The 14,963-nt window shown below is 28.9% G+C and overlaps 1 protein-coding gene across 1 annotated transcript in view; it reads left to right on the top strand.

Moving 5' to 3' along the window:
• Positions 1–12,070, top strand: part of LOC111637218 (importin-7-like) — a gene marked incomplete at its 5' end in the record, with an annotated part of 31,372 nt that extends 19,302 nt beyond the window's left edge. Inside the window, 6 exons of the mRNA XM_023382660.1 lie at positions 801–893; positions 2,553–2,636; positions 4,278–4,414; positions 6,543–6,688; positions 7,909–8,163; positions 11,865–12,070. Of these exons, the coding sequence (XP_023238428.1) occupies positions 801–893; positions 2,553–2,636; positions 4,278–4,414; positions 6,543–6,688; positions 7,909–8,163; positions 11,865–12,055 (906 nt within the window). The remainder of the gene's footprint in view (positions 1–800; positions 894–2,552; positions 2,637–4,277; positions 4,415–6,542; positions 6,689–7,908; positions 8,164–11,864) is intronic.
• Positions 12,071–14,963: the final 2,893 nt, after the last annotated feature.

Genomic DNA, 14,963 nt, shown 5'->3' with positions numbered 1-14,963 from the left:
TGTACTGTAAATACAGTACATACTTGTAAATGTATATATTTTAATATGATTTTATGTGCTTTAAACGCTTTTCTAGTGATATTACGACTTCAATATTTGTGGCGGACAGACGTAAAGTCGAATAAAATGACTTAAACTTGATTTTTATTTTTCCATATACTTTTTTGACAAACGACGTATAATCGGGAATGACGTAACTCGAAACAACATAAGTCTAGGTTGACCTGTATATAGTGAGAAATTTGTAATGACATTTTAGGTATACATAGGGTATGCGTATGAAATTTTTAAGTTTATGCAATACCATATGGTAAAAACCAGTTGGTACCAGATGGATGACTTATAAGTGTTGCATGCAATGCTATATGTATAATTTTAATGTCATTACAAATGTCTCATTGCATAACTTTTTGGACACTCTGTATAGCTATAAAAATGCTACTTGTGGAATTTAAATTATATTTATATTATCTTTAACTGGAGCATTGTTTATCTCTATATTATACCTTAGATAAAAACAGATTATTATAATAATTCTTTGATTCTTAGCTAATTATTCATTATGCAGACATTTTTTATTAATATGATTGCTTTGATAGTAAAATGTTCCTTTATTGTGGTCAATTTAATTTTTTAGTATATGAATTGCAAACATTGCATTTTAGGATGTTTTTATTTTTAATTTAACTTTGATTACATTTTAATGAAAATATTAAATATATAATTTGTATTTTTTAAAATTTATTCTGTAAAACTTATTATAAATAATATAGTTTATTACATTTCTTTTAAAATTGTAGATATTAAATGGTGATGCTGGTGAGGATGCAGAATGTCATGCTGCTAAACTACTAGAAGTAGTAATTTTACAGTGTAAAGGTCAAATAGATCAGGTAATGATTATATATTGGCAGGAATTGTGAACTACATAATGAAAATGTTAAGACTGATCTGTATAAATTTCTATAAACTGAAAACATTAATTCTGTTGATATTATAATTATACATACATTTAGAAATTTTTTTACAGTGTCTAATACTCATATATTATAAAATTTCAAATAGTCAAATATTTTTAGTCAGAATTAAATAGAAGGCTGCATGGTCAAGGTGGCAGCCTACCGTTCTGGGGGACCTGGGATTGAATCTGAATGGGTCAAAAAATCCTCAGGAATTTTTTGAGGGGTGGTCTGTCTGGATATGTCCGGCCCCGTCCCTCACCACCCGTCTGCTCCATTGTGGGCCTGGCCAAATTCATAATGGGCTTACTGAAAGAGGCCTTCTTAATGCTCACAGGGTAGAAAGAGTTAAAAAAAAAAAAAAAAAAAGAAAGTCAAAAGTAAAAGAGATTCAAAATGCATTCTCTTATAGGAACAGTCCCAAATAGATTCAAAAAAAAAAAAAAAGAAAGTCAAAAGTAAATATTTATTACTACTATTCTTATTATTAGCATGAAGATTTTATTCTAATATTATAAGCTTTTAAAAATTAAACGTATCATATACATGGAATAATTGGAATGTCTTAATATTTCACAAATATTTGTGTACTTTTTAATTATTTATACTTTATCTTCCGATTAACAGTAAAGTCTGATTAAAGTGTTATATATTCCACTAATAACAATTTCAAATTTTCAAATATTAACTCATGGGTTTCTGGCTCAATGATTTACCATGAAGGAATGTTTTTGTCCTTTATTAGGACAGTTTCAGATTTCTGATGAATATCAGTCTGTTTGAAGTAAATTTAAACTTTCAAAGTTGAAAGTTGAAATTAGGAAGATTGCCTTTTAAAACTAGTGAATTAAAACTTCTGTAAGTTGTAATTCACTATTTTTCAAAGGTAACCTTCCTCCTAATTTAATTTAAAATATATTATTGATAAAAGTTTTTTAATGTTTGTAATCCAAATACCATTTACTAAAATAAATGAAATCAAACTAAAATTGGGTAGTCATTTTATTGAAAATATGGAACTTAGTTTAGTAAAATAAATAAGTAGACAAGAGAAATGAAATATTTTCCATAATTGTAGGTAAAAGTTAAATTAATAGCCATAATTTTAATATTAAAATAGGAGAAAAATGGAACTTTAAGGATTGACTTCAGCAAAATAATTCTTCCATGCAGATTTGTTCTTACAGTGTACTGTATCGTCAAAAATAAGTTATGTAAAACAGTTGGAAATCATTTTGAAAAGTATTCAATGATTTTAATTTATAAAAACTTTCCATTGTTCTTTTGTTGATTTTGTATTTTACCTTTTTGTTAATAGGAATAAAGAGTATAAAATTAGTGTGGGAAAAAAAAGAAATTAAATATTAAGGAAAACTTAAAAATATACCTCTTAGAAAATTATGTAATTGATTTGGTTAATCTTATGTATATTTGATTTATTAGTGAAAAAATTCAGTGCTGCTTAATTTTTTAGGTGAAAAAATTACTGCTGCTTAATTTTTTAGGCTATTCATTCTTATAGAAATTAAACTATGATTTTAACAGCATTATGTTACATGATTTAATTATTAAATATATTTTGAATTGTTACAGTGTATTCCATCATTTGTTGAACTAGTTCTTGAAAGGTTGACTAGAGAAGTAAAAACATCAGAATTGAGAACTATGTGCCTACAGGTGATTTATTATCTAGTTTTTAATTTTATGAAATCTGAATTATGCAATTTAAATCTACCTTTAATTGAATTGTAATTGTGTAATACATTAGGATTGATCAAATGAAACCCGTTTGTGCCATGTCATGTGGTCTGGCACAAGGAGAGGGAAATGATGTCACGTGTGGTGTGATAAGCATATACCAATGAATAAGTGGGGAGAAGTTCAGTCATCTCGCACATTTTGTTTTTGGTGTGTAGTAGTAAAAACATGGATGGAGTTATTCAGAATTTATCCAAGATCAATCAGCAAATGGTTATTCTGTTTTTAATGGAAGGAGGATGTTGGCCAGTCAATATTTGTTGCCAAATGAAAGTGGTATATGGCGACAAATGTGTGTTGAAAACAGCAGTGATGGATTGGGCCCGAATGTTTTGAGAAGAATGTCAGGAAATGGAAGGTTTGCCACAACGTGTCCAGGAGCATGTTTTTTGCGACATACAAAGCCATCAGGAAGATTGATGCAGCAGTAAGTGATGACCATCTTGGAATCTTACATTCTTTAGCAGAAAAATTTCATACATTGTTTGGAACAGTTCAAATGGTAGTAACAAAGAAGCTTCAGTATCAGAAAGTGTGCGCACAGTGGAATATTTGCTTGTGACTATCATAAGGTATAACATATGGGTTTGCACCACTTGCAGCAATATGATGTGGAGAGTGATGATTTTATGTCATGTATTATTGCAGATGGCTCAAAATGGTAGCACTACATTTTGTCAACTAGTAGATGAGTGAGCATGCAATGGAAACACCCCTGCTCACCGTCACACAAAAAATTCAAGTCACAGGCCCCATCTGTAAAGTTATGATGACCATATTTTTTGACATTTCAAGGCCTTTGCTGGTGGACTTCAAAGATCCTCATGTGAGCATTAATGACAATTGCTACAATACAACATTGAACAAGCTATGTAAAACAATAAAGAACATGAGAACATGTATGTTATCATGTGGTGTGATTTTGTTGTGTGACAACATTCAACTGCAGGTTGTGAATACTGTGCAGAATGCTTTAGCTCAAGAAGGTTGGAAAATTCTGCATCACCTTACCATGTGACTTTATTTTTTGTACCTTTAAAAAAAAACTCTTAAGAGACAATGCTTTAACTTTGATGCATAAGTCAAGGAAACAGACACCCAATGGTTCACCAAGAACCAACCAACACTGTTCTTTGTGCATGGTATCTGTTGTTTCCCCAAGCAATGGGATGTATGTCTGAATGTCTGTGATGACATTTTTTTTTAACAAACAAAAGTGCATTCCAAGCTTTCTCATGTATTGCTTTGTTTAATTATGCCATACAACAGATAAACTGTTTCATCTGTCTTAATAAATTTACTTGAACAGGTTTCTTTTGATCAATTTTTGTGTATATTCATAATGTTACTTTTAATAAATTTAATATTTAATATCAAAGATAAAGAAAGTTTTTATTACTAGACATTGTTTAAAGTTTAAAAACTACATCATTTCTTCATTTAATGATTTCATTTGTTGGAATCATTAAAGTTTGTGTAATAATAATTTAATTTTAATATTTAAAATTGTTTTATTTGCAATCATTTTATAAAAATGTATATATATTTTTAAAATTTTAGGTTGTAATTGCAGCACTTTACTATAATTCAAATCTACTAATTGATACGTTAGAAAAAATTCGCATGCCAAATTCCACAGAATCAATTACTTCTCATTTCATTAAGCAATGGATTCATGATACAGACTGTTTTTTAGGGTAAGTATATATTGTAAAATTTACATTTTTGAAAAGTTAATGAAATTTCCAAACATTAAGTTTTTATCATCATTATGTAACTTTAATTTATTAAAACATTAAAAGTACAATGAAGGTAATCAAAATTTTATGCTGGTATTAAAATTTTTTGTAATGGCTGTTGTTGAGCATTTATTACAGAATATATGGTGAGAATTGACTTTAAAATTAAATTGAAAATTTCAATAAGAAACATTTTGAATATATTTTCTAACGAAATATCTGCTTCTGCAGTTAATCATGTGTCTTTGCTTATGTCAGTAGTTATGATATTTTGTTCTAATGGACTACCATGTTTACCATATGTAAAACATCCATTTTCAGCATAGAATATTCATTGAGAAAAAGTATTTACTGTAAGACCATTTGGGAATTCATTTGCATATGAGCTTGCAGCTTTACATATAATATGCTGGACATACTTTTTTTTTTAATACAAAAGTTGCATCTTATGTGCCATAAAATATGGTAATTGAAAATTGCTAGATTTATTATATTGAAGCACATTCCAGTCCTGTTTATAAACAGTTATATTATCATTGAAATATATTTTAGAAAATATTGCAACAAAAATACAACCCCATCATGTGTGTAAAAGAAACTAACTAACTAACAATATAACATACTTTAAAAACACATGGAAGAAACTAAATTTGTTATAACATGTCCATGTTTAAGCACAGGAACAGTCCTCCTTTACAGAGACAAAGGTCTTCATAAAGGAAGACTGTTTGTTCCTTGTGAAAGAACATTTGACTTTTATAAAGTCAAATGTTCCTTATTTGTGAAAGCATATTTGAAATTTACTAGAATAAATTTGTGTGTTAGAAAGTAAAAATTTACAGAAAAAATATCATGTTCAATTAATCTTCATTGACATAGGATGAGGCTTACCTTATCTAGAGTAGATACATAAAACAAAATATATATATTGCTACAAAAAATTACAATAAGTTAAAAAATTCAAAAGTTTATTGTAAATATCACAAGCCTAAAAACATTTAGAACAAAATTACATAATTTATTTCAATAGTTTGAAAAACAATAATGTTNTTTGTTCAAAATTCAATTGAGTATAAAAATTTTGACTAAATATATATTTCTAAATTTATCATTCAAAAGGATACAATACAGTATATTTATATATATAAATAATTTCAAAATATAATTATTTAAAATGTTTCGATAGTTTGTGAGTTAGACTAATATAGAATTAAATTATCATTGAACACATGTATTATTTTATCATATTGCTTTATGTTGATGTAATGGAAATTTGTTAGTCTGGGAAAAGCGTATATTTCTTCAGCCAAATTAATTTAATTATGTCAAAAGTTTTGCTTGGGACTAGCATATATTTACTGAATGAATTGATATATCATATAAAATTTATTGGTAATAAAAAGTATCTTATTTTATAGCTAGTTTTTGTAAATAATACACTAATTATATTTGATATTTAAAAAAGTATTGAACACAATATGTATTTTAATGATAGGTCGAGCCCAAGAAGACGGAGAAGATTCAGATGAAGACGAAGAAGAAGAATATGACCAAGGTTGGATTACATATTTAATATCTATATGAAGCAAGTTTTTTGTTTTCTTGCTTTTGAATTTGAGGAACTAAATAATGATCTTAATCTTTAATATACGTTTCATAATTCTTAAAATCATTCTTTAATTGCAAACATGGAATGATTCTTTATCTGAATTACTATAAAGAAATAATTCCATATACTATTTAGAATCTTTCATTTGAAGATGATGAATATTCTTTGTCAAAATACTAGGGTTTATGTTTAAATAAGTAATATTTTTCAAGTTTAATACTGAAAGATTGTGTTCTGTATTTGTACTAAGATATAATTTGGTGTCAAGTGCACATTAAGAGATCTAAAAAACTGAATTTCTGATACAATATCATACAAATCATAATTTATAAATTAGTTAATATTGTAGACAAAAATAATTTTTAATATTATAATTTTGTTAATTATAAGGTAATTATATTGAATTTGAATAATTGAAATAATTAAATATTTAATTACAAAACTGAAATTTTAAAATCTGCATTGACAATATTTCAGACTTCACGATCGCAAAATGTGTGTATTAGGATTATGTACATTAATAACTATGTCTACTACAAGACCACCAATTGTAAATGAATGTGCACAACAAATAATACCTTCTATTCTGCTTTTATTTGATGGATTGAAATGGGCATATGCTTGTAAGTAATCATTAAATATGTAAACACTTTATTTTCCTCTATTATTTTACATTGTAAAGTTTTGTATAACAGGTTATACATTTCTATACAGAGATATGTTCATTCTAAAGATGGTTTGCTGTAATTGTTAATCTTACATAGAATATATTCCTGCTATATTATATAGGCTATAGAATATAGCCTGTACTAATTCTTCCTTCATAATATGACTTCAGAATGAACTGTATTAAATTTCTCAAATCTCTTATTAAATTATAATTAAATTAATATTTATCAAATAATTTAGAAAGTTCTGAAATAAAATTGGCCCAAACATTCTTAAAACTTAATAAAAATTTTCCAGATTTATCAATTGTTGGAAGGAGAAATTAAAGAAGCAGTAGTTTGGCTTTAATTTTTGAATTTGTAGCATTAACACACATATTTTTATTACAATAGTTATAAGATAAATGAAATGCAGCAGCATGGTAACAAACTAATGTTTTTTGTTCAAAATTCAATTGAGTATAAAAATTTTGACTAAATATATATTTCTAAATTTATCATTCAAAAGGATACAATACAGTATATTTATATATATANCGTTTATATGCGTTAGTTTGATCAGAATCTTAAGATGATAACGCCATCAAGTACTACATGTCAATTCTATTCATAGTTCTTCAGGTTGCATCTCCTCCTTTTACTTCACTCGGCAACTGCGATATAATGCAGCCGGAAATATTTACAAAACATCACGAAACATCTGTCGCATCAAACTTTATAAATACCAGGAAAAAAAATTAAAATAATTTTCGCAAGAGCAACGTAGTAATCTCTTCATAATTTTGCGAAATCATTCCGTTAAATTGTGGGATTCGTTCTCTGTATTTTGCATAATGAGTAGTATTTCCTGCAAAGCCATACGTTTGAAGATGAAATCCTCTCAATCTGTTCGATCGTTTTTGGACGAATCTTCTTACTCGTGCAATTTGTCTGTTGCATTTTTTGTACGTCGAATCTTGAAGTATTTTAACTAGAAAATTCGAATTCGAAAAAGATTTCTGATTTTAATTTTATTTACTAGAGAGATTTATGATAAAAACATATTTAGATGTTTTAGAAAGTGATGAAGACGATATTGATGAAAAAGAGACAGATTAAAAGTATTTATTTTTCTGCTTAAGATTTCTGATTTTAATTTTAAATACTAGAGAGATTTATGATAAAAACATATTTAGATGTTTTAGAAAGTGATGAAGACGATATTGATGAAAAAGAGACAGAATACTTAGAAAGGATTTCAGCTAAAGCAAAAATGAAATCGCCTTTTCCAATTACATCCACAACCATACAAGATGATGATGATGATGATGATGACGATGATGAGGAAGAAGATGGAATAGAAGAAACGGCTCTAGAAAGTTATACTACTCCATTAGATGAAGAGGAAACACCAGTAGATGAATATATTATATTTAAAGACTTATTACAAAGTAAGTTTGTGAGATAAAAATACTCATGTAGAAATGATATTATTATTTAATATTTCTTAATTAAGATTGCAAAATGCTTATTTAATTAATTGTATGTAATTTAAGCATACAGTATATATTATGATGATTAATAGAGATTTACAGATGCATTTGAAGTTTTTAAAGCATTACTGATTGATTAAATTATAAATTTTCATAGATCATAAATATGATCACATATCAAAATACAACATTAGTTTTTTATTTTTGGCTATTTAGAGTATTTGTTTGATATATTCATTGAACATTTTTTCAATTGTGCAGTTTACAGTTGGTTTCAAAATTATAAACACACCCAACTTTTTTCAATAACAAAAACATTAACAATAGTAATGTATTTATTATATTAGTATGTTGTTTACAACATCAATTTAAACATTTTCTGAAATTTTTAGAGTTATCTGACAATTACAAAAAAAAAATTATCACAGATTTTCAATTTTTGATTGGATTGTGTCAAAAGTATAAACACAGGTGCATAAAAAAAAACGATTTGTGATGTCTCAATATTTGTAGGTCCACCATTTGATTTAATTAATTCAAATACTCTATCAGACATAGTTTTAAAATTGTTCTTGTTTAATATTTTCCCAACAATCCATGATAGCTAAATTCAGTTTATTTACAGTATAGTATTGTCTGTTTTAGCCATAAACAAGATAACTCATAATGCCCCAAACATTCTCTATCAGATTCGTATCAAGACTCCATGATGGTCAATCAATTACGTTAATTTTTTTTTCTGCAAACCAATTTTTAGTTTGACTTTGATGTATGAATGGCAACATTATCCTGTTGGAATTGCCAGTTTTCTCTCCCCCCAATAAGTGATCCAAAATTTATTAAATTTTGATATAACAGTTCTTAATACATTTCTGAATTCATTCTACCATCTGTAAATACAATATCTGTTTTACCCTCATACAAATCCTGCCCCCACCTTGCTGTCTGCTCATTTTGACTTTTGTTCTTCCTCAAATCATGCCAGTAGTGACTATAACCATCAGGTTCATCCAAATTCCTTTTTTATTTATTTATTTATTTTTTTTTCATCTGAAAAGACTATTTGTTTCCATTCTTCTTTCCATGTCATCTTATCTTTGGCCCACTTTAATCTAGCTGTTTTGTGCAATTGTGTTAATTTTGGCAACATTTTTGTAAGTTTGGCATTTTTATGATTATGCATACATAATCATAAAAATTGCATACAGTTGCTGGTGAAACTGCAATTGGCAATGTTGATGCTGATTTTCTGACAGACAACTTGTTAACCATCAGTAGTCGAAAAACCTTTCTTTCATTTCTAGGTGTAAGGAGTTTAGGTCTTCCATATAACTTATTTCTGCCATAACTTTCACTCTGAATTAATACATTTCTCACAACACATGTAGATCATTACAGCTGCCAAAATTTGTCTTAAAGATTGTCCTGCTCTTTTTAGTTGGTAAATTTCCTGTATTTCTAACTCTGTTAGTGTTTTTCCACGAGGCATTGTTTTAAATCACAAAAAACTGTTTAAAATTGGTGCCACATTTGTAATAATGAATGATACTATCCTGTGGCGATAACTAATTAAAACCAGCGATTAATAAAAAAAATGATCATACTAATTTTATACCAGTGCTTATACTTTTGAAACAATTAAAAATTGAAAATTTGATAAATTTTTTCATAATTTTCAGATAGATTTAAAAATTTCAGAAAATGTTTAAATTGATGATGCAAACAATATATTAATATAATAAATATATTACTATTGTTGATGTTTTGGGGGGGCGCTACTCGACATCATCGGTGCTGGTGAGTTTTACGCCTGACCTTGTGTGGACTGCAGTTGTGTTGTTTATTAATTTTAATTTTAACCTAATGTCTTTGGTTTGTTAATGTGTTTTACGTCGTTATATTTGTTGCTAATATTGTTAATTATGGCCGGAATAGAAACTAATCCCGGTCCGTTACAACATTCTCATCCCGGCTCAAGTCAAATAGCTATGCAAAAGAAGGGGCGCGGTCATCCTAAAAAGATATCAGTATCTTGTTCTGATAATACAAATCATTTAATGGAAATGACTAATGAAGATGACATTATAGAAGAAGACATAAGAGAAAACAGTGGGACAATAAGAAAATCTAGAATTATTGACTATTTTGAATTATCAGATCAGTTTGCTCAAAGTGGTACAGTTGAACCGGAATACTCGCTAAAATCAATGTATAAGCTAATTCAGAGTAAATTCGAATTACTAAACCAGGAAATTGGTGCTATTAAACAGGAAATATTGTTGATGTTTTTATTATTGAAAAAACTTGGGTGTGTTTATAAGTTTGAAACTGACTGTATTTATCTTGATTCTACTTTATTGCTTTAAAATATGCTCCCAGAGACTGAAAAATAGCCACAGCAAATTCATAACTACCCTACTATTGTAAATGTGACAGCATCAAAATATTATTTGTGAAATGACAAATGCTATGAAAAATTGGAAAAAATCTATCCAGCAATTTTATAGTTTTTTGAACAACGTTAATGTTATAAATTGACTTTTCAGAAGGAAATGTATTATTAAGTTTTTTATTTCCTTGGAGAAATTTTGTATATTATTGAATAGTAAGTCAAGAGATGTAGATTGTGTTAGTAATATTATAATATTTTACATTTTTTTTAAATTTTATGAGAGCTAGGATGTTCTAAAATTATCATTTGTGGGGTTTCAATGGCTGAAATAAAGGGCTTTCCATTAGGCCTACATACATGTTTAGGAGTCTTTTGTCTAACTCTTTAAATCAGTGATTCCCAAACTTTTTTGAGCCACTGCCCCGTAAGTTATACCCAACACCCCTAACTTATATTCTATTGTATGAGAAAGGCTTGGAAATATTTTTAGAAAAATATTTCCAATATTATGTCCTTATTGTATATTGTTTTCCACATCTGGAAACCATTAAATGCAATGTTTATTTTTACCCATTTTAAAAGAGAAAAGGGAAAGGTTGTCAGTATCCTCAACTTTGCTTATGGCCTGCCTCCAGCAGTCCCCTCCTGCCCACTTGCTTCTTTTTGCCTCCCTAGATTTACTCACTGCCCACGGGAGCAGTAACAACCATTTTGGAAACCATTTCTCCAAATCATTTAAATAGTTTAAATAAATAATATTGTTGTCTAGTTAAATGTATTACATGATTGATTTCCAACTGACACTCATCACCTCCAACACAACCACTCACACTCAAGTTCCTATTTTGATTCCAGACATAACCTGTATGGTGTCAGAACCTGATGTGATAGCTTTAAGCCTATCACATCAGGTCTGACACCATACAGGTTATGTCTGAACTCCACAGACTGATATTTTTGTGAATAAATTGTGTGCTTTGTTTGGGTTCTTTTTTTTTTGTTTACATTAACATTTACTTAGGAAGTTTTTCTACTTGAACTTGATTATTATTTCAGATTATGTAATTCACAAACATTTATTGCATATTTTATGTTTTAGACTATGAAGTTTATGATTAAAAATGTGAAAAATAGAAGCTACTTACTTACAGTCTAAAAGTAATAGAAATTATGAGAATTTGAAGTCTAAGTTCCAGAATTCATAACCTATTGATTGTATTCTATCATTTAAATAAGAAATGGAATTTATTTTTTGTTTCTTTTACAGGTCTTCAAGCAGCTGAACCAAACTGGTATAATGCACTCACATCACATTTAAATACAGATCAACAAAAAGCTCTTCAAGAAGTATTTCTATTAGCTGACCAAAGAAAAGCAGCAGCAGGTAATATTAATTTATTTATATATTTAAGAATAAATGAGTTCTTCTTTAATGGGACAGTGAAGTGTATCCATTGACAAACACAAATGACCAAAGTCATTTTTACTATGCAAGTTTGCCATTAAAGAATTGATCATTTGTAAATGGCAAATTTGAATAGTACAATGATCTTGCAAATTTATATTTGTTTATATTTGTTAATAATTATTTCTTTGAATAAAACATTAAAACTGTCCACATTTATCATTAGAATACAGGTTTATTTTTCTATTAATAACAATATATACTTGTTTGCAACTCATACAGGTATATTTCATATATTGTAGCAGATAAGCTAAGCCCTTCAAATGTTTACATTAATTAAACAACAAACTGTCCTCTATAAAAATAGAAAATAAATATTGGAAGTAAAGATTTCCATGAAATTGGGAGTCAGTTTTTATTGGTTATATAGTATATACACTGAGTAGCCAAAAAATTAGACACACCCTTTATTTGAAAGTAAACCAGTCTGACAGTGACATAGTGACATAAGAATGCAGAGTTGCTTATATAAGGAATGCTCAGCTTCAGATGATGTAGTTATCATGGAAGTTAATGTCAAAATGGGTAAGACAAAAGATTTAAGTGATTTTGAATGAGGAATGATTCAAAGTCACTCATCACAGCTCATCAGTCTGTGCAAGATGAGCTGGTACCATCATCTCTGAAACAAAGACTCTTAGGATTTTCTCACCAAACAGTATCTTGGGTGTTTAGAGAGTGGCATTGTTGCCAATCACATACACTCGTTTATGTCTGTAATGTTCCCTGATGGAGATGGTCACTTTCAGAGGGAAAATGCACCTTACCACCATGTTTGATCACTTTCAGGTATGTTTTAACCTATCCGATGCTGAACATTTTCTCTGTCTTGCGTCACCCCAAGTTAAAATTTTTTTTTTTTTTTTTTTATGTTAAGCCTAATGCGATCACACGTTTTAGAAAAATAATAATTGTGGCTATTGTATCATTCCAAATTACTTTATATTTTACACACACAAAACAGACATATTAGGAAATGTAAAAACAAAAAATTTTATTTCAGAAGTTAGTTTTTAATCTCAAAACAAGGAACAATGCATAATGGAATGGAACATAGTGTAAAGTACTATATTATTTTTCTGCCCTCTACAATGATTATCGACACGACTGTGTGCCAGAAATACCCGCTACCTAACAGGTACTTTACGCAGATTCACATTAACATGCCAGGCCTGGACTTTAAGCCTGCACCGAATTAAATAATGACAAAGTTTGTCAATAACAAATCAAATATTTAATAAAAGTTCTAGTAATAAACTATATACAAAATTTAGTAAAATTCAAATAACAATTTATTCAATGACAGTCAATAAGAATCAACCTGACAAACTCAAATCAATCTATTTTCTAACTTAATTCTATTCCCCTTTGGAATTCGACAAAATCAAAGACTTAATTTATGTAAATACAATAATTCTTATGAATTAAAGATCTTAATCGTCACCTCAATATACTAGGAACCTATTTCCTCAACTCTCAAGACTTTCTTTATTCGTCGATCCACAAATCGAATAACTTCAAAATCGCCTTGCAACTAATTGATCCTATCGGGCACCTCTCGTTCACTGCTACGAAGCTCACCAAGCTCGTTGCTATCAGAAGCTCACCTCGTCCGTCTTCACTTGAGGTTCAGTCTTTATACTGTGAGGTGACGTCACAATTCTGAATGCGATCACTCCTCATTTACATACTTATTTGCTAACAATAAACTTTTTCTATTTGTCTGGCAGCCTATTTTTCTGACAATACTCGCTAACCTTTTACATTATTCTTTTTGACAATTTTGGGAATGTTTTTTATTCTTTAAGGTTTAGCGAGCCCCTAAGTTGTGCTTGTGGGGTCTCCCCCCCTTTTCTCGGTGCGGATCTACTTTTTTCCACTTGGGAGCACAAGTGTGCAAGAGTTTTTCTATGGCGCTTTTCTCTCGTTGGTGAGTTGGTTTCTCTTCTATTTTTAAAGTTTTTAAGGTGAATGGTGAGGAAACCTTCGTCCTAACAAAACATAAGCCCCAAACAAAATATAATAAAAAGCAGAATTAAAAGTAAATAAAAAATAATGCTCGGACTTGGTTCCTTACAATAGTACACACTGATAACGTGATTCTGCATGCTTTTTGTTTGCTGAACATATTTTACAAACTCTGGATGGATGTTTATTTTTTCTGTTGGTGGTATAAAACTGGGAAAATGCAGTGTGGATAAACGTAAAGGATTTTTGTGTGACAGTCAACCACAGTGGGCTAGATGTCTGCTTGTGTGATACTTTTCTATTGCTTCTCTAATAACAGACATACGAAAATCAATTGATATTTGTTTTTTCATATGTTGGCAATACAAAACAAGCATTATATAGTGCAATATCCATCATATGAAAAAACACTTTTTTATACCATTTTATCATTTTTCTCATGCATGGATAATTGTGTATCACTCCATCACACAGATCAATTCCACCAATATTTCAATTATATTCTAAAACACAATTCGCTGTCATTATTGTATCTCCTGATCTGTTACTAGGGTTTCTGAAACGGGATCCCGGTTGTTTTTTTTAACCCGGGAAATATCCTGGGAAATCCCGCAAATTTCTTAAAAATTCACTTTTTTTCTTATTTTTTGTTAAGGCTGAGGAGTTTTGCAAATAGAAAGCATAATTAACTCATTCACTGCCAGAATACATTTGTATTTATTAATTTTAAACCTACCTATTAGTTTTTTTTTAATTTTTTCTTGTTATAGCATGTCACAAATGGTCAATAATCAATATATAGCTTATTTGTGGCATGACTATAAAAATTCTTTACTTGTCGGAACCTGTAATATCTGGAATAATTGTGCTTACGCTGTCTTGAGTTTTAACCATGCCCAGTAGCTTCAATAAATGCCTGACGCCAGATTGTGC

This window comes from Centruroides sculpturatus, unplaced genomic scaffold (genome assembly GCF_000671375.1).
Source record: "Centruroides sculpturatus isolate CEXI.00-Female unplaced genomic scaffold, Cexi_2.0 scaffold1105, whole genome shotgun sequence".
NCBI lineage: Eukaryota > Metazoa > Arthropoda > Arachnida > Scorpiones > Buthidae > Centruroides > Centruroides sculpturatus.
The sequence above is the reverse complement of the archived record's forward strand: the minus strand, read 5'-3'. Positions and strand labels throughout refer to the sequence as shown.